Source organism: Sapajus apella, unplaced genomic scaffold, assembly GCF_009761245.1.
Source record: "Sapajus apella isolate SASKATOON/1434 unplaced genomic scaffold, GSC_monkey_1.0 scaffold22, whole genome shotgun sequence".
NCBI lineage: Eukaryota > Metazoa > Chordata > Mammalia > Primates > Cebidae > Sapajus > Sapajus apella.
In genome coordinates, this window is record NW_022436962.1 from 3,657,431 (window position 1) to 3,677,796 (window position 20,366).

The following is a 20,366-nucleotide window of genomic DNA, read 5'->3' on the forward strand; positions in this document are numbered from 1 at the left end:
GGTTCAAGTAATTCTCCTGTCTCAGCCTCTTGAATAGCTAGGACTACAAGTGTGCACCACCACCCCTGGCTCATTTTTTATATTTTTAATAGAGACGGAGTGTCACCGTGTTGGCCAGGGTGGTCTTGAACTCCTGGCTCCAGGTCATCTATCTCCTCAGCCTCCCAAAGTGCTGAGATCACAGGCGTGAGCCACCGCACCCAGCCTATGAGGCTTTGGTGACACGCAAGCACAATAGGGTATGAGTTGCATGATCAGCGGTGTGAGACAGACTGTGGTATACAGGTATGACTGATATGTAGTAAAAACCCTTCTCTAGGCCTCTATCTATCTACACAAGCCAGAAACTGTCGGTCATTTCAATTAAAAAATTAACTGATTTAATGAGTTGGCTGAATTACCTTGTTTGATGTGAATTAACCAGCCCACTCCAGCAAAACAGCCAGCCAACTCACTCTGTAGGAGCAGCGTGTCTTTGAAGAGCCAACCATACAGTACAGCCATGCACAGCATAACAGTGAGGTGTCATCGTTCATAAATGATGAACTGCATGGATGGTGGTGGTCCCAAAATATTATAACACTGTATTTTTAATGCTCATTTTCTAGTTACACAAATATTTACCATTGTAAGTATTGTATTATAGCCCAGTAACATGCTGTACAGGTTTGCAGCCCAGCAGTGATAGGCTATTCCCTATAGTCTAGGTACATAGTAGGCTACACCATCTAGGTTTCCGTAGGCTCACTCTCTGCTGTTCACACAAGGATGAAATCACCTAATGATGCATTTCTCAGAATGTGTCCCCATCGTTAAGTGAAGCATAACTTGCATGCATGAGTAAGCATGTGCTTCTGAGAAGCCAAGAAGATACCTCTAGAAACACAGTTATTCTTGAAAAATACGTTCCCTCAAAGAACCGTGTATGCACATGGAAAATGGAAACAATCTCTTTCCGTAAATATCATACCCGTTTTCTGTGTGATTCGTATTTCAAATAAAACACACACAAGATCAACTACTTAAATTGGGTACTAGTTCTTTTTTTAAAATAAGCCTTTGTTGGAATATTATTTCTTCTTTTTTTACTTTTATTGCCACTCCTCCTCTCCAGCATATTATTCCGATTGTGTAAAAGCCAAAGGCAATGGGAAGGGATAGAGTTCTCTCTTTCTCCCTCCCTTACGAGGGAGAAAAAAGAACTCCCTTGGTCGCTCGCCTCTGTTCGGAGTGCATTCCTTTAATACTAAGGGTATTGCTCCCATTTTATGATGAGAACAACGGGGAAAACAAAATTCAATATTTTGTCTTTCACTTCTCAGCCACCTTTGGGGAACTTATTTTTGGATATCAGGATGGCCATGCTGTGCGTAGCTTCTCACAGATCTTGATGTGCTATCTTTCATCATTATATTCAGATATAAACCCAACAGTTGTAGAGGTTACTAAGAATGAGTAAAGGAAAGGCTATCTAGAAATATGGAAGACATAAAGGGACTGTCTTGGGACTGACCTTCAGAGTCCTTGCCTCATGGCGACAGATTCAACGGGGCAATGTGGATGTCTTAGGAAGGGAGTGTGTAGGGGGTGTGTGTGTTGGGTGGGGGTGGGAGAGGCAGCACAGTATCATAGCCTGCATATTCTTCTTTAATCTAGACTAGGAAGAATATGAAAATACAGGTAATAGGAAATATGCCATCAGACACACCCTCTTCAGAGAGTGTCAAAGAACTAGGTATGGTTTTGCCAAAAATCTAGCTAATGTGATTCTGATTTCAAAAGCATTAGTTTGAAGTGTATAGAATGTTTTCCCCCATTTAACTGGCCAGGACAGGAGAACTAAAATATTAGTCAGAACTTGTACCTTACAATATTGTGAATGATGTTTCCATGATACTAGTGTCCCTTCTTTTGAGATTTGGGCTGTCTAGGGGGGTGGGTGCCCATACTCCACCCTGCCCAGCTGTAAGCAATTTTAACAGGGGCCACTGGCAACTTCACCTCTGGGTCTTCTGGGACTGGGACCCAGAATAAATGCTAGGTCTCAGTTCTTCTCTTATCCCGAATCACTTTCTCTATCTTTCTCCCAAATGGAAAGAAGCATCTATCTAGATTTTATATCCAGATAATTCCAAGGTTCTATCATTTGGTATCTGTGATTTTGTATTTGGTAAACTTCCAAAGACTTTATTTCACAATTTCTTTACATTTCAAATAGAGAAATCAAATTACCATTAATGTATTTCCTTGTAGGAAAGAAACTGGGGCAATATTATATTTTTTGAAAATAACCTACAGGAAAAAAAAATAATATTGTTCTTTATTCTTATATGAAAGAGGCATAGTGAAAGAGCACTGAGCTTGGATTCAGAACACCTGGATTCCCATCCTGTTTCTGGCACCTGAGTAGCCTTATTAAAACCACAGCCCACCTAGCCTGAGTTTACTCTTCTATAAAATGATGTCGTTGAACAAAATGAAGCTATTAGATACTTTCAGCATTGATTTAGCAAATATTAATTAAGCACCTGCTGTGAGCTAGTACCAGGGTGTGATTCAGCATGCAACAGGATGGGGGTGTCCCCAGCCCAGGTAATGAGAGGGGACACCATTCACAGTGTCAAAGACAGAAAATTAGATCGGACCTATTACTGATGGCATGCCTGTGTTTATAGCACTGGCATAAATATTTCCCATTCTACACTATTAAGAAATTTTTAACAAAGCAGAAATTGTTTTGTTTACCTAGACTTAAGCTTCTGCAGCTTAGGGCCAAACTTGGACTGTTGGAACTCCATCTTCAATTGCTACTACTTTCTATGAATCCATTTCTGGGAGTCTCTGAAGGCACAGACTGGCTGTACACTGAGCACTGTGACATTAAGAGGAAATTTAAATTGTGTGAAGGGACAAGCCCTCTACTCGTCCCTAGGGAACTGAGCAAAGGAATTCTCCCAGGAGCCTTTGTGCCCAGAGAATTCCCATCACTGAACGGTCCTTAGGGACCTCTCCTTTGCCTCTGCCCTAATTTCAGTTGTACTTTTGGTGAGTAATATTTAGGCCATTTGAATTCTTTCCTCCTTTCTTTGGCCAATTGCCTGATTGAAGCAGCCAGCCAAAAAAGACCCAAGGACATATTAGCCTCTATAAGGTTTTTTTTTTTTTCCCCTGGCTTTGTAAAGCAATCTATAAAGGAAGAAGTTGCATTAAATGACCTTGAGAGAGCCACAGAGCATGCACTATAGATATCCCTCACCTTGGCTCGGCGTGGTGGCTCACATCTATAATCCTGGCACTTTGGGAGGCTGAGGCAAGCGGATTACAAGGTCAGGAGATCGAAACTAGCCTGGCCAACATGGTGAAACCCCGTCTCCACTAAAAATACAAAAATTGGTTGAGCATGGTGGCAGGCACCTGTAATCCCAGCTACTTGAGAGGCTGAGGCAGGAGAATTGCTTGAACGCGGGAAGCAGAGGTTGCAGTGAGCTGAGATCATGCCACAGCACTCTAGCCTGGGTGACAGAACAAGACACCAACCCGGGGGAAAAAAAAAGTATATCCCTCATCTTCTCCCTTTCTTCTTAACCCTGCTATCCCAAGGACCTCCATTGTGCATCTATTTTACAAGCTGGAAAGAAACGAAAATCTTCCTTAATTTATGCCATAATCACTGATATCCAGATGATGGGCCTGCGGCACACCTGGTATTCTTTTTTGGCTGGTGGCATTGTTGCCTTAAAGGTGGTGCCTAGAAAATGAGAATTACAAACATAACTTCATTGTGCAATTAGAAAAATGACCATCATATTCACAACTGCTTTCTTGACATCCCAAGCAACCCAAAGGAAAACATATACTGAGAAGGATTTCGTTTTCATTACTTGAATATTATCTGCCAGGTCAGACATGTGAGAACATTGCTTTAATTATACATAGGAGATTTCTAAACTGGAGAACTAGAAACAGGTAATGGTCATAAATGGAACGATACTCAGCAAGAGAAGGCACTGGAAAATATTTCTCATTAATCTACTTAAAAATATTTCTTTTCTGGTTCATCAACCTTTTGCATCACCTGAAATCTTTTCCTCTGTACTTCATTTAGTACCTCCCCCATTTTGCCTTTATTTATTTATTTGGATTTGAGTTTAGGTATTTTTAACAGTGTGTCTGCTATGTGGTGTTTTCAATAGAGTGGCTGCTAAGTTTTAGTTCCTTGCCCAGAGTTACCTGGTTTGTGAGAATACCAAGATGGGCACCCAGGTCTCTGAGCTCCAAAGCTATGCATTTCCTTATTTAACAGCCCTGGCGTCTGCTATAATGGAGCCTAAAATATATGCATTCTCTCCATTTCTGTACTGTCTGTATTGTCAAACAACATATATTAGTGCTGGGCACTCTCAAGACTTGAATGAATGTAACACCTCGTTGTTATCCTCAAGGAGCTTACAAATGAATTGGAACAATGAGACACAGCCTTGCAAAACACTTACTGCATCAGGAAGCATACAAAGTATTACACTCTGTAGAGCCAATAATTAAACAGTAGATATCTATATGTATACATATATAGATACGGATAATTCACATCCCTAAGAAAAGATTTGGAAGCAACTTATACGTGAGATGAATAACTCACATATAGCATGAATGAGATACATGAACACATGGAGATAAAGGGAAATAATAGCGGGAAATACTTCCTGATGCAGTAAGTATTTTGTAATGAAACAGTCCATTAGAAAGTCGTGTTCTGGGACCAAATTATCTTGGCTCTTAGCATTGCCATCAGCATCCACTGAAGGCATTCAAAGGAACACTCTCTATGAGGCTAAATATTGTATCTACCGTGAGTATGTTTTTAGAGTCCCATTTACACAATCTGGAATTCTCTCTTGGACAAACCTACAAATTTTGCTCAGGAGTTCAGTGGTAGGAGAAGCTGTTTTGCAGATAACTGCTTTGATTGTCATCTCGTGTATGTTAGAAGTCATGTCAGTAACGCTGCTCTGGATACAAGGAACCAAAGTGTAGCTCATTTCCAACGACTGAAACAAACATCTCTTATGGAGCTGATTTTGGGGCTGACCCTGATCCTTGGCTTTGACTTATTTTCCCGCCATTATTTCCCTTTATCTCCATGTCTTCATGTATCTCATTCATCCTATATGTGAGTTATTCATCTCACATATAAGCTGCTTCCAAATCTCTTCTTAGGGATGTGAATTATCCGTATCTAAATGAAACCTAGGTTAAACATGCCCTTGTACAAATTATTCTTTTTCATACCAGTCTCAAAAAATCAGGGCCTAGGTTGGCTATGAAGTTTGTCAATACACTAATTCCTACATTCTTTACTTTGCAATTTCATGAAAGAGTCACCCCTACCAAGCTATCTGAATCATCATGTCAAGCACAACTCTTACGGGAAGTATGGGAAAACTAGCCTTCTAGGAGTGACAGAGACTTCCTTTTCCTCCTCTCTCTTCACATGTGTACGTGCTTTGACATCAAAGCAATGGGATGTGATTGATTCCATAAGCCACAAAGCAAAAATAATCCCATAACCTGTTAGTGCCCACCTTAATCAGATCATACAAATTATATGTGGCTATATATGGAAACTTAAGAAACAGAAATGTCTACCAGGACTGCAGAGTAACAATTCCTATTTGAGTCCCCAGATATGATGAACTTATCATTAGTTTATAATTAATCAACATTTCAACAAGAAGCATTTTGAAATATGGTTATGAGGAAGAATAAAAGCTGGCAAGCTTTGTCCTTTGGTTTGACAAATTCTGAGAACGTAGCTACAATTCTATGCAAAAGAAGCACATTAAATTACACTGTATACCCTGGTGATTATGTTTCTTCACAGTGCTATTTAACATTTACATACAGTTCTGTAAACCTCAAAGATGTCTTTCACTTATGTAATTACCTCACATTTATATAAATTTTAAAAACCGACATTTAATAAGTGACATTAGCATATCTTTTTTTTCTTTTCTTTGAGATGGAGCCATGCTCTGTCGCCAGGCTGGAGTGCAGTGGTGCGATCTCTGCTCACTGCAACCTCCACCTCCCAGGTTCAAGCGATTCTCCTGCCTCAGCAGACACCTGAGTAGCTGGGACTACAAGCGCATGCCACCATGCCCAGCTAATTTTTATATTTTTAGTAGAGACAAGGTTTCACCATGTTGGCCAGGATGGTCTCGATCTCTTGACCTTGTGATCCGCCTGCCTCAGCCTCCCAAAGTGCTGGGATTACAGGCGTGCACCATCACGTCCGGCCAGCGCCTATCTTTATCTAAAGCACTGTTACATTTAACATCCCCGGGGGCTAGGTATACCACATATGCCTTGTGGCTGGATGTTCTGGATAAATGAAACTTAACTTTGGAGACATTTGCACTTTGAAAGAATTTTAAAATCTTTCGATGGAAGACTCTGTTACAAATCGCACCATTCCGTGACTTTTTAAACAGGGGATTTGAAAAGCACGTTCCTGATGACTTGTCATGGTTGCGAATGCTCACTGTTGGACCCGGGTTACAGAGTGGTTCCTTTAGGGGTTCCTGAAGTCTGGGCCTCTGACTTCCTGTACTGAGTGGCTCTGAATTGAGCTGTTCAAGGAGCAGAGGACCAGCCTGTTTGGTTTTCTGTCTCCCTCTTCTGCTGACAGCTATCGTGTTCATTTCCCAACTGCTGCTCTACTTAATCATGTGAAGGTCGGGCAGGACCGAGGGGGCCCTGCTTCCCTGGAGATTAAGGATGTCAGCAAATGACAGCCACTAACCGCCACCCCTACCTCCGCTTACTTCCACTTTGACTTCCCTTTACTCCCATTCCCAATTTATGAACTTCCAAAAATCTGGCCTCCAAGGTAATGAAAACTTGTTGTGTACGATTTAATTGTCAGTCTATATACACTCAAGTTTTGAACCCCTTACTCTAAAGAATTTTGCACAACCCAAATCAATTAATGCAGGTTAACATATTACAAAAGGTTACCTGAACGTAGGAATGATAACATGGGATAGGAAGACTTCCTGAAACAGGCAGCTTTTAGAGTGGTTTCTCAATGCATTGATGGATATTTTAGGTTAGGTATAATGCTAAGTGTCTTGTTGCTAGGACCATGAACTCTTTAAATCTTGGCTCTGCTGCTTCATGCTGTGTGACATTTGGCAAGTTACTTAAACTTTACACCTCAGTTTCCTCATTGGTAAAATGGGGATTTTATAATCCCCGTTTAATAAGTTTTGCTTCATCGAGTTGTTATGAGTTCATGTATGTGAAAGCTCCTTTTTGTTTGTTTGTTTTGTGTTTGAGTTGAACTCTCACTGTGTCACCCAGGCTGGAGTGCAATCAAGTGATCTCTGCTCACTGCAACCCCTGTCCCCCAGATTCAAGTGATTCTCCTACCTCAGCGTCCCGAGTAGCTGGGATTACAGGCACATGCCACCATGCCCAGCTAATTTTTTGTATTTTGGTAGAGGTTGGGTTTCACCATGTTGGCCAGGCTGGTCTCAAACGCCTAACCTCAGGTGATCCGCTCGCCTTGGCCTCCCAAATTGCTGGGGTTACAGGCGTGTAAAGCTTTTAGGACAGTGCCTAAGAGTACGATGTAAGGGTTTCCCAACAGTGGTAGCAGAAGTAGCAAGTAACAAGATACCTACAGCAGACAGACAATGCTTACCAAAGAACTAGGCTGGAGTAAGAGCTGAAGTTAACATGGGAAAGGACATTTAAAGAAACACTTCTCCATCGTTTTCATTATATGGCTCACATTTAAAAAATAATATTCACATGTCACAGCAGTATCAACAAAGCTGTTACTCACAGTCAGAGGCAACTGCTCCCAGTTTCCGGCTGCCCCAGGCCAACCTCGGCTGGAAGAGAAGTAAGCACACCGATAATCTATTCCCAGCAGACACTGATTGGGGAGATCTGTTTTGGTGAAGACTTTCGAAGAGAAGTCTAGGGAATTTGGAAGAGGTGATTGTCCAAAGGAACAGCGTGACCAAAAGAGATAGTGGTAATAACTGTGTATGATGAAACAGAGCAAGAGGAAGAAGCGTGGAGACAGCGTAGGTCCAGATTCGGGGGACCATCTGTCGTGACGTAGATGGGAGATGAAATGAATGAAAAGTGGGGTTTGGTGGGAATGGACAAGAGGTAGATGTGAAGTTAAACCTCTTCACCTCCTGCTTTCCTCCTGAGAGTCCAGATCTGGCAAAAGGAGGTTGGGGGAGATCCTTTGTTGCTCCATTGGAGAAACATAGAAAGAGGCCAGAATAGCTCAGTTGTCTGAGGAAGTGTTGACAGACAGGACTTTGTATTATGGAATAGCAGCAGCACAATTAGAAAGCACATTGGAATCACCCCCAGTTATCTCTGGGCAGGGAAGAACTTCTGGTTATAAATCTATTGGGTATTTCAACAATGGACTATGGGGTTTTACTGGCTGTTAGTCCTCTCGTATAGTAGTGTTTTTAGTGCTTGTTTAATCATTGCTAATGTGAAATCATTTTTTCTTGGACTTTGTAGCAGTTTATTACAGATAATCGTCAGTGTTCTTTACGAAAACAGTAGAGGATTAATGCAGTTGTGTGCCCGCCCTACCTTAAGATATGTTAAGTTGATTTTGATTTGTTTGGGTTTTAATTTTTCTCTCCCGTCTTCAGAACAAACTTCTATAAATGTCATCATTGTTACAAAAAGAGATGGAAATTCATCCTTAGGGATTTTTTTTTTTTTTTGCCAGAAATAGGAAAAGAAATAATAACAGCTGTACTTAATTTGTAATGATTCTGAAGCATCTTCAAAACCATTTTCTTTCCTTTTCTATTTTTTTTTTTTTTTTTTTTGAGACGGAGTTTCGCTCTTGTTACCCAGGCTGGAGTGCAATGGCGCGATCTCGGCTCACCGCAACCTCCGTCTCCTGGGTTCAGGCAATTCTCCTGCCTCAGCCTCCTGAGTAGCTGGGATTACAGGCACGCGCCACCACGCCCAGCTAATTTTTTGTATTTTTAGTAGAGACGGGGTTTCACCATGTTGACCAGGATGGTCTCGATCTCTTGACCTCGTGATCCACCCGCCTCGGCCTCCCAAAGTGCTGGGATTACAGGCTTGAACCACCGCGCCCGGCTTCTATTTTTTTTTTAAGAGTCTCACTCTATCCCTTAGGCTGGAGTGCAGTGGCATGGCCTCAGCTCACTGCAACCTCTGCCTCCTGGGTTCAAGCAATTCTGCCTCAGCCTCCCGAGTAGCTGGGATTACAGTTACCTGCCACCACACCCGGCTAATTTTTGTAGTTTTAGTAGAGACGGAGTTTCACCATGTTGGCCAGGCTGGTCTCGAACTCCTGACCTCAAGTCACCTGCCCACCTTGGCCTCCCAAAGTGCTGGAATTACAGGCATAAGCCACCATACCTGACCTTTTTTTCTTTTTTTGAGATAGGGTTTTGCTCTGTCACCCAGGCTGAATGCAGTGGCATGGTCATGGCTCACTGCAGCCTTGACCTCCTAGGCTCAAGTGATCCTCCAACTTCAGCTTCCTAAGTAGCTTCAACCATAGGCGTGTGCCACCATGCCTGGCTAGCTTTTTACTATATTATATTATATTTTACTTTATTTTATTTTATTTTATTTTATTGTAGAGACGGGGTCTTATGTGTTGCCCAGTTGGTCTTGAATTCCTGGATACAAGTGATCCTCCTACCTCAGTCTCCCAAAGTGTTGGGATTTCAGGAACGTGGGCCACCTCACCCAAATTCTTTTTTTTTTTTTCCCTAAATTATACTTTGTCCCAAGGGTTATTCTAACAGGAAATATGGAGAAGAAAAGAAAAAACAAGTTTATTACGTGATTCTACAATTTAAAACATGCTTTATCACATCCTTCTCTGACCCCCAGGACTCTTCCCCAAGAAGTGGAATGGTGTAAAATACTCCCGTTTCTCCTGTGCACATGGCATTATAATAATAGATTCACACTTCTGTCTCTTCTCACTGGAGTGTGAGTTTCTGGAAGGCAGGGGTTGTATTTTAACAATCTGTTTTCCCTCAAGTTTCTAACACAAGACCTGACATACCAAAATTAACAATCAGAAATGCGAAATGAATTCATGTCTACTTAAAAGTACCAGTCCATATTGTAGACTGTTTTCTTTAAAATATCTTTCTTCATCTTTAACCACTGGCCAGGCGCCATGGTTAAACTATGGGCTCACACCCATAGTCCCAGCACTTTGGGACGCCAAGGCAGGAAGATCCCTTGAGTCCGGGAGTTGGAAACCAGGCTGGGCAACATTGTGAGATCTCATCTCTATAAAAAAAGGAAAAAAATTAACCAGGCATGGTGGTGAGTTCCAGTGGTCTTATCTATTCAAAAGGCCCAGGTGAGAGAATTGCTTGAGCGCAGGAAGTCAAGGATCCATGGTGTCAATTTTAAAAAGCCTCCACAACAAGGAAAGTAAAATAACAGCCCACTTGCTAGACTGGTAAAAGGTTTTGATAAGCTAAATATGGGCTTGACAAAGATCTACACATTTTTCTTCTTCTAATTGTTGGCCAGATTCATTCTTCTTATGAGAATGCACAAGTTTCTAATGATTAACGTTCTGGGTTGTGGGAAGTTGTGCTTCATAACAATATGGGATTTGTATTCCTTTACACCCTCATCTATAATATCAATATAAATAGTTTCTCTGATGAGTAACTAGGTTTCCGAGATAAGTCATTCCTTTTATTACAGCTCATAACACAAGGTTATATGAGGTGGTATTGCTAACCACCAGTGAGAGGTTTTGCTGTATCATGCGGAGCTTACACTTCACTGGTCTTCCCAGAACCCCTAGATGCTGCTCTAAATTGTTTATTGACGGCATTAATACCTGGAGAATTTGCTTAGAAGTAGATTATTTTTCTTCCCTTCCTTCTTCTGTCCACACCCCCATAACTCTGTTTGTCTTAAAAAATAAAAAATTTTCAAAATTGCCAACATTTTTCATCTAGAAATAGGGGACAAGCCAACCATCACGTTTACTCTATTTTTTTAATTCATAGAGCTGCATAAAAACTATGTCATCCAAAGCACCCGGAAGCTGCACACTCACCAATTTCAAGATAATATAAAATATCACATAATCAATTATGGAAAATAATGAAATGGAATGTTGGCATAGAAAACCTGCTTGGAGAGTATTAAAACAAGGAATCAATTGTGCGGGTGGGGGGGTTGGGTGTTAAAATTACAATCAGCCGAGTCTTAACCAAGGGCCAGCTGTGGGTGCAGACCTGCAAGGCACGTGGGAGAAGGGTCAGATGCGAGTCACTGAGGTAGTCACTGCCCTGTAAAGATTGTCATTAATTCTACAAACAATGAGAAAGTTGTTTGCTTATGTGGTGGGCTAGCTGCGCAAGACACTCAGAAAATTGCAGAAGTAAAAGTACTTCGGTCATATGTTCCTTCATTTAGCCAGCATCTATTAAGTGGCGTTTTTTTTCTACCAGGCACCATGGAAGGCCCTGGGAGCTGTAGCTTCAGAATCTGCCCCTGCCCTCAGGGAGGGCAGAAAACTAAGCAGACAATCACAATACTTAGTGAAAGCAGGGAGATTATAGGAGATCCCCTAGTAGACACGAAGGAAGACAGGATAATGTGAACAGTACAGAATATAAAACAGAAATGAAGCACCAATTGTAGGAAATAGGCTCAATTTCACCTATTCCTGCAAGTTTTAGAGAAGCAGAGGAAAAGGGGATATGCAGATTTTGAAGTGCATCCTCAACATCCTAAAAGAAAAGAAAGCTAAGAAAAGTCAGACTGTTTTTTGTTTGTTTTTGTTTGTTTTGAGACAGTCTTGTTCTGTCACCCGGGCTGGAGTGCAGTGGCATGATCTCGGCTCACCACAACCTCTGCCTCCTGGGCTCAAGCGATTTTCCTGTCTCAGCCTCCCAAGTAGCTGGGATTATAGGCATGAGCAATCACACCCAGCTAATTTTTGTATTTTTAGTAGAGACAGGTTTTCACCATGCTGGCCAAGCTGGTCTTGAACTCCTGGCCTCAAATGATCCACTAGTGAGAGGTTTTGCTATATAATGCTGGGATTACAGGTGTGAGCCATGGCACTCGGCCATCAGATGGTTGTCTTGAAATTTTAGTATACTTTAACTGTGGCAAGCTCTTGTTACCATAACTACTTCTGTCAAGTTACATATGAAGGACAGGAGCCATCAAATGCAAATGAAGAGGAAGATCCGTTATGAGATGGCTCTAGAGGACATACTTCTGGGGGGTGTGTGTGTGTGTGTGAGAGAGAGAGAGAGAGAGAGAGGGTTTTGCTCTGTTACCCACGCTGGAATGCAGTGGCACAGTCATGCCTCACTTTAGCCTCGAACTCCTGGGGTCAAGCAGTCCTTTCGCCTCAGCCTGCGGAGTAGCAGGTGTGTGCCACCACACTTGGCTAATTTTTACCATTTTTTGTAATCTCCCTCTGTTGCCCAGTCTGGTCTTGAATCCCTGTGCTGAAGTAATCTTCCTACCTCGGCCTCCCAAAGTGTTGGAATTGTGGGTGTGAACCACCACACCTGGCTGGCATACTTCTTAATTTTCACTCACCTTTTCTCCTTCTGTACATGGCCAGAAGATAGTCTTTTAGCTCTTCCATTTTTTCCACCTGCAAGATGGGAATCATAAATTTCTTGTTGTATAAATAGGTTCTTAAGCTGGAATCCTTTTTAGGTGTCCATAAAGGGACGTTGGGGATTCTATAGTCCCCCACCCACTTGGAAATTCAATGCAACATCAGCATGTATGGTAATTGTTTCTAGGGAGCCAATTTCAAAGTAAAGTATTTGGGGCTTTCCTGAAATAAATGCTAAATGCATAACTAATACTTCACATCATAGAAGAACAATATAATGAAACCAAATTACCATCATAGACTAATAAATTTGGAATAAGATGCTGATTGTGTATGAGAATATAATAAAACCCAGGGGGAGCAAAGTGCACTTGGCTTTGAAATCACTCCTTAGCACCTGAGAAGATCAGTTCCTAGAATCTGCTCTGCATGCAATGACATGCATATTGCTAGGTCATTAGGCCACAGCTCCTTGGGGCAGCTGTTGGCAGAGAACATTTGAGGAGGGTGCCTAGGCTGCTGCCCACTGCCTGGACTGTCAAACCACGTGGCATTCTGGAGACTTTAAAGACAAATGTGAACTCCCACTATCAACTAAACCACTAAATACTGTTTGGGTGAACATTCTCCTGCACCAGAATCATTTCCTAAAAGGCAGTGACTGTGTTTATCTTGTCCACCCTTATATGCTAGGGCCTGGCACTTACCACTACCAAAGAATTGGCTCTCAACAATAGCTGTTTACTTAATGAATGTCGCTGTTTTGCTCGGAACATACTGGTTTGAAACACTTCTGATGGAGATGGGCTTGGGAATGCCTTTTCCTGATCACAGGGCTTGATTATAGCTTCGATCTCTGTAAATAATTTCTTTTTCCCTTCTTTTTCATTTGGAGAAAGTGATTTATTTAGAAAGAGAGAGAGAGAATGGAGAGGGAGAGAGAAAGAAACAGCAAACTCTCACACTGAGTGAGAGAATCCAGAAAGACCGAATCCAGGAGAGAAAAGCAGCTTCCACACCCAGTGGAAGGGAATAGAGAGAGATGGAGTTTAGGAGGGGAAGACAGGCTTCCACGAAGGCAGTCTTCATGGAAAGGGACTCCAGAGGGCAAGTCCAGGATAGAGAAAAACAGCGTCCACGTCTTTTTCCCTTCTAAACAGCACTTACGTGGTCCTCCAGTTGGGATCCTTCCACCAGTGTTAACTCTTCGTTTGTGTATTGCTTTACGCTTCACAACGGGCTTTCCCATCCATTATCTCATTGCATCTTTACAAGACCTGCCTCATATATATATATTTTTTGAACCGGAGTCTCTCTCTGTCACCCAGGCTGGAGTGTAGTGGCATGATCTTGGCTCACTGCAATCTCTAGCTCCCGGGTTCAAGCATTTCTCCTGCCTCCGCCTCACGAGTAGCTGGGATTACAGGCGCGCACCACCACGCCCGGCTAATTTTTCTATTTTTAGTAGGCATGGGGTTTCATCATGTTGGCCAGGCTGGTCTCTAACTCCTTACCTTGTGATCCACCCACCTCGGCCTCCCAAAGTGCTGGGATTACAGGCATGAAGCCACGGTGCCCAGCAACTCACATATTTTTAGGTGAGAAAATATAAGGCTGGAGAATTAAGCTGCTTGACCAAGCTCTCCTAGCTAGAAAGTGTGGAATTGGGCCTCAAATCTTTGTTTTCCTCAAGTCATCTGCCCACCTCAGCCTCCCAGTGTGTTGGAGTTACAGGCATGAGCCACTGCGCTTGGCCAATAATTCTTTAGACATACCCCACTGAACCTCTCTGACACTCCCGTTTTCTCATCTGAAAAAAAATGAGTATCAGGTCTGCTAACTTGAAAGACATGTTTTGCAAGTCAAATCTAAAATACACAAAAGCTCTTTAAAATATTACATGACAGCTGGGCATGGTGGCTCATGCCTGTAATCTCAGCACTTTGGGAGGCCGAGGAGGGTGGATCACCTGAGGTTAGGAATTCAAGACCAGCCTGGCCAACATGGTGAAACACTGTCTTTAAAAAAAAAAAAAAAAAAAAAAAAATCACATGATATATAAATGTCAGTTGTTTTTTCAGTAATGTATAGTGTATGTGTCTATACATGGCCATCACATTTGGGTACACCAAGGTTTTGCCTGGTAAACATTACAAAACAAAAAGCAAGCTGAAACAAATAGCTACCGAAATGGATAAATACGCTGTGCATATTTAGATATGGGGACTGGACATGAGGTAGATGTCATTCATCGTTGAAGAATGCAGTTCCCTGGAGGGCAAGGTGGAACACGGACAAGATGTCCATTATAATGTAGCACTTTTCACTGTAATCCTCATAGCAACCTTGTAAGGAAGATACTGTTCTCAGACCCGTTTTTCAGGTAAGAAACAGAAAACTGTCCAAATTATCAAAGAAATTCCAGTGAGCCCTGGCATCATGCGTGGTGAGGGTTCTCCTCAGTCCAGCACGGCTGCACTAGCAGATAACACCGGTTACAAAATCAGTGCATGTTTGCCTCCAAAAGTCATGCGGGCGGCAATGCTGATTTTCTTTTATATAAATTCTTTTGGCTTGGCAGTTTGCTAATATCTATGTACTATTTCAGCTCACTTTAATGTACTGTATTCACTTCTAGATACATAAGCATAGGCAATCTGGGTCATTCTAATAGGGTCTACTCAGGACAGTCTGACGCGCCTGGACCTATCTCTAATAGCTCTATTCATGTTAGGTAGACCAATTTAATGGAGTGCACATTCCTAGCAGTTCCTTGATTATAAATATACTTACCTTAAGTATCTACATGTGTCCTAAAAAATGTTTCATGTCCAAATGAAAATCATGATTGTCAGGAGAATGAAATCAATTCTGGGCACCTGTGCTTCAGAGACTGTGGGTGGAGACTTTCTTATTTGCATAGAGTCCTCTTATATTGGAAATTACACAAAAACAAAAAAGTAGTGAATAACAATGTCATTGTTTTTTCTATTTCTTTTGCAGGTTGATGACCAAATGAAGCTGCTTCAGAACTGCTGGAGCGAGCTCTTAATCCTCGACCACATTTACCGACAAGTGGTACATGGAAAGGAAGGCTCCATCTTCCTGGTTACTGGGCAACAAGTGAGTGTCGAGACAAAAAAAAAAGCATCTTTTTATTAAGCATGTTCAGAACGGCAGAAATTTAACTAGGTCAGAAGCACTCTTGTCCTTTGAAAGGGAGAGATTGGCTGCCAGTAATTTAGAAAAGATGACTTGGTGCACTCTGTTCCTGCTCTGATGATTACAGTTAAACTTGTAAAAGCAAACATAATCATAAGCATTCTGCTGCTTCCAGTCTGCTGGGACTGAAAGTTCTGCTTACAAGGGTCTAAAGAACGGGCAAATCAAATGTAATGATTAGTGTCCAGGACTTTTTTCCTCGAGCTTCTGCTTTAACCTACCACAGTTGTTTGTCAACTCTTTTAAATCCTTATAACTTGTGGAATCATCACCATTTTGGAACAATATTGGTGAACAAATTGGATTCGGATGTCACGAATAATTGAAATAGCTGATATAAAGGCAAGTGAGAAGGGAGAGGAATTTCAGTTATCAAGATCCAGCCATTCAAATGAAAGAGAGAAAGAAAAAAATTATTGTTAGGTCCTGTATGCTTCTGAGCAGATATTTGTTTGACCAACAAATATTTGTTGAACATCCTACTATGTGCTAGTTACTTTTCTGGGGTTTTGGTATATATATATTAGTGACCAAAATAAAAAAGTCCCTGCCCTCATGGAACTTAATGTTGTAGGAGGGAGAAGCTGATAGTGGACAATACTACTAAGAAACACGCCTGTGATATAAGGTCAAAGTGCTATTGAACAAAAAAGAAAAAAGAAATAACCAATTAGAGGAAAATCAACACTCATCCACAGATGTGTATTGCAGCGTGACCCATCAGTTGTGCTGTGAAATAGGAATGGTTGGTTTGGCTTTATTGAAAATGTGACATTTGAACAAAGTCTTAAAGGAGGAGAGACAGCTTTGTGGATGTCTTCAGAGAGAGTCTACTTAATGGACCTAACTGCAAGTTTACAGGAATTTAGGCAAGCCTCTCCAGTTTCTTACCCTCCCTTCTACAGCTGATGAGCTATTTAAATACATGCTTGGAACACAGTGATTCCTTCACTCCTTCGGGTCATACCTATTCAGGGCACCACTGCATTGTTCATTCAGCAGCGGTGACTTCAGTACTCAGGCACCATGATCTTTTACGTCCAGTCATAAATGTTTATGTGCTGTGAAACCACAGCAGTGCTATTTGGAAATGAAGGGATGTCTCCACATCATTTGCTGTATTATTAATAAATCGAAATTTCCCAATCAAATTAAAAGCAAGCACTATCCTGAGTTTTTGCAAATGGGGTCAATTCAAGCATCTCCATCACTATCTGGTCCTTGCTATTGGACCCTCAGGAGAAAAGCTTTGTAGAGGAGAAAATACAGTCCAATGGGTTTGACTTTCTGTACTTTCAGAGTTTTGTTTGACATTTTCGTTCTGGGACCCAAGTCTTTGGAGGAAATGTACCCATTTTCAGAGCCTAATCATTGGATGTGCCTCCCGCCTTCACCCAACTAAGAGCTGCGTTGGAAATACAAGACTGGACCCACAAATTAATTTGATTTCATTTCCTTCTGAGTTTCAGAAATGAAATGGGTTTGTGCTGTTCTTTCTCTCAAAGCACTTCCATTCCTGCTCTTTAGAAACACTTCCTATTTCACATTTCATTTTGCCTTAAGTGCTGCTCGTGGGTGAGGGTGATTACTATTTAAAAAGTAGAGAAAAGTGCATTTCTTGCCTGTCTGATTTTCAAAACCAACACCAATCCAGGAGTGGATGGTAATACAGTTTTTCGCATCAATTACTGGTGCTTTGTGTTTTGTCATCAGAACTGAATGAGGAACTCTGGTGGAGAAATAGTCATTTCCTTATGTTTCCTGCAGTCTGGATTCTTGCAGCTCCCCTCCCCACCCTTTAAAGTGTGCCATAGGTCGGTCAAAGCCCCTCCCTTCACTTTTTTTCATCCAGTCCAGTGACTACCCTAGTAATGATTTATTGTAATCAGACATTCTCATTTATGGCAGTTATGGTAGACGTCTTTATTTTCTTTTGCGGAATATCTAGACAAAACATTCTGAACTTATCTCTGTGCTTCTTGTATTTCATAGCATGGCAGCAAAACTGCTACAAAGGAAGACTTCAAAAGCGTATAACCTCTCTATCAGAATGAGACAGATATCTTAATGCAGGGTCATATACGTATACTTCTTTTATTATATCCTCACAGGACCTATCACAAAGCTGAATATGTTAGGCACATCATAAATATTACCTGATTTACTGCTTGATTAAAACAAATTAAGTATAATGTTTTTGAGAATTATAAATACTTCCCTGATTGTGAAGATGGGAAAATTAGGTTTTTGCTACAGCAACAATAAATTAGTGTAGACCAGTTTTAAGAAGGTAATTAAAACAATGATGAATGGAAGGAAAAGAATATATTAAGTGTAAGAGTAAAGCAATATGCTGGAGAAAAAGATGATTTATTAAAAAAAAAAAAAAAAAAAAAAGAGGCCAGGAGCAGTGTCTCATGCCTGTAATCCCAGCATTTTGGGAGGCTGAGGTGGGTGGGTCACTTGAGGTCAGGAGTTCAAGATCAGCCTGGTGAACACGGTGAAGCCCTGTCTCCATTAAAAATACAAAAAATTAGCCGGGTGTGGTGGCAGGCGCCCGTGGTCCCAGCCACTCAGGAGGCTGAGGCAAGAGAATCGCCTGAACCCAGCAGGCAGAGGCTGCAGTGAACCGAGATCGTGCCGCTGCACTCCAGCCTTGGTGACAAAGCAAGACTCCATCTCAAAAAATAAAAATAAAAAATAGGCTGGGCGCAGGGACTCACGCCTGTAATCCAAGCACTTTGGAGGCCAAGGTAGGCAGATCACCTGAGGTCGGGGGTTCAAGACCAGCCTGACCAACATGGTGAAACCCTGTCTTATAAAAAATAAAAAAATGAATAAAAAATAGAAAAGAAAAGAGGTGGGAAGCTAGAATATATATATCATACATGTATCTATATCACATATATATCATATATATATATCCATATGACTACCGTGGACTGTAATGCTAATTTTCTTTTATATGAATTCTTTTGGCTTGGCAGTTTGCTAATATCTATATACTATTTCAGCTTCACTTTAATGTATTGTATTCACTTTTAGATACATAAGTATAGGCAATCCGGGGTCATTCTAATGGAGTCTACTTAGGACAGTCTGAGTTTTATATATACATTTATCATATATATATTTCATATCATACATATATGATATGAAAGTAGTTGAAGGAAGCAAAAAAAAAATAAAGAACTTCTTCCTGTTATGTTTATAATTCAATAACAATTGAGCTGTGTTAGAGTGTATTTTCTTTGCTAGTGCAGAATATGTGCTCTCTGGTGTGTGTGTGTGCAAGATTCACACGTACAGTGTAATTTAGAATTGGAACAGCCTGTTTTCATGTCCCCTTTCCAAAACGTCCTGGCTACCTTTAGCAAGTCCCTATACCTTTTGAGGTTCAGTATCCTCAGCTGTCTGGTGGGTACTATGATGGTATCTACCTGAGAGAACTGCAATAAGAATTACAGGAAGAATTTTGTGAAATGCTGACATATAAATCAGAAGTCCTCCAAACTAGGCCAGTGCAAGAGTGACATTTATCGATTCAGCAGCCCCAGGAAGAAAGGACTATTATCCTCCTTTGGCAGATAAGGAACCAAGGCAAAGAGAGATGAAGTGGTTGATTCAAGGTCAAGATGCATCTAGTAAGTGGTAGAACAGATGGTCAGATCGAGGCAGACTGATGCCAGAGTTTGTGTTCTTCACCAACATGTCATACTGTTGATCTGGATAATTCACAGATGCTGCAGAGCTCAACTTCATGCAGGCAATTCATTTGGTCTTCACGTGTAATTCCAGTGCACGACAGACTCTACAGAAATTCTGAGCAAAACAAATTCATTTCCTGTTTTTTTTCTTTTTTTGAGACAGAGTTTCACTCTTGTTGTCCAGGCTGGAGTGTAATGGTGCGATCTTGGCTCACTGCAAACTCCCAGCTTCAAGCGATTCTCCTGCCTCAGCCTCCCAGTTAGCTGGGATTACAGGCATTCGCCAACATGCCTGGCTAATTTTGTATTTTTAATGGTGACGGGGTTTCTCCATGTTGGTAAGGCTGGTCTCGAACTCCCAACCTCAGGTGATCAGCCCGCCTCAGCCTCCGAAAGTGCTGGGATAAGAGGTGTGAGCCACTGCGCCCAGCCTCATTTCCTTTTTTATTGAGACTAAATGCATACACTTTTTTGTGATTTACTTAGTAGTTTGTTTTGGAGGGAATTTTCTATATGGCATTGTAAGCATGTTGTTACAGTAGATCTAAGTTATTCACAAGCAATGTTAATGTGATTATTGCTTAATGTTATAAAATTATTTCAATGTTAAGAAAAAAAGTAAAACTAAGAAAAAAATCACTCATAATGCCATTACTCGAATCAACTGTTTTTGTTGAATTCTCTTCCAATCTTTGGAGAAAACAAAATGAGGATTTTTCTCATTTTTCTAAATAAAATAACTCACCTGCCCCAGAGACATATTGACCTACTATCATGGATTT

At 41.3% G+C, this 20,366-nt stretch overlaps 1 protein-coding gene across 4 annotated transcripts in view; it reads left to right on the forward strand.

The window, feature by feature from the left end:
• NR5A2 (nuclear receptor subfamily 5 group A member 2) overlaps positions 1-20,366 on the forward strand; it is a 154,816-nt gene that overhangs the window by 68,655 nt on the left and 65,795 nt on the right. For all 4 annotated transcript variants that reach the window (XM_032288650.1, XM_032288651.1, XM_032288652.1 and 1 more), the window contains one exon: positions 15,659-15,778. In XM_032288650.1, coding sequence (XP_032144541.1) covers positions 15,659-15,778 — 120 coding nt within the window. The remainder of the gene's footprint in view (positions 1-15,658; positions 15,779-20,366) is intronic.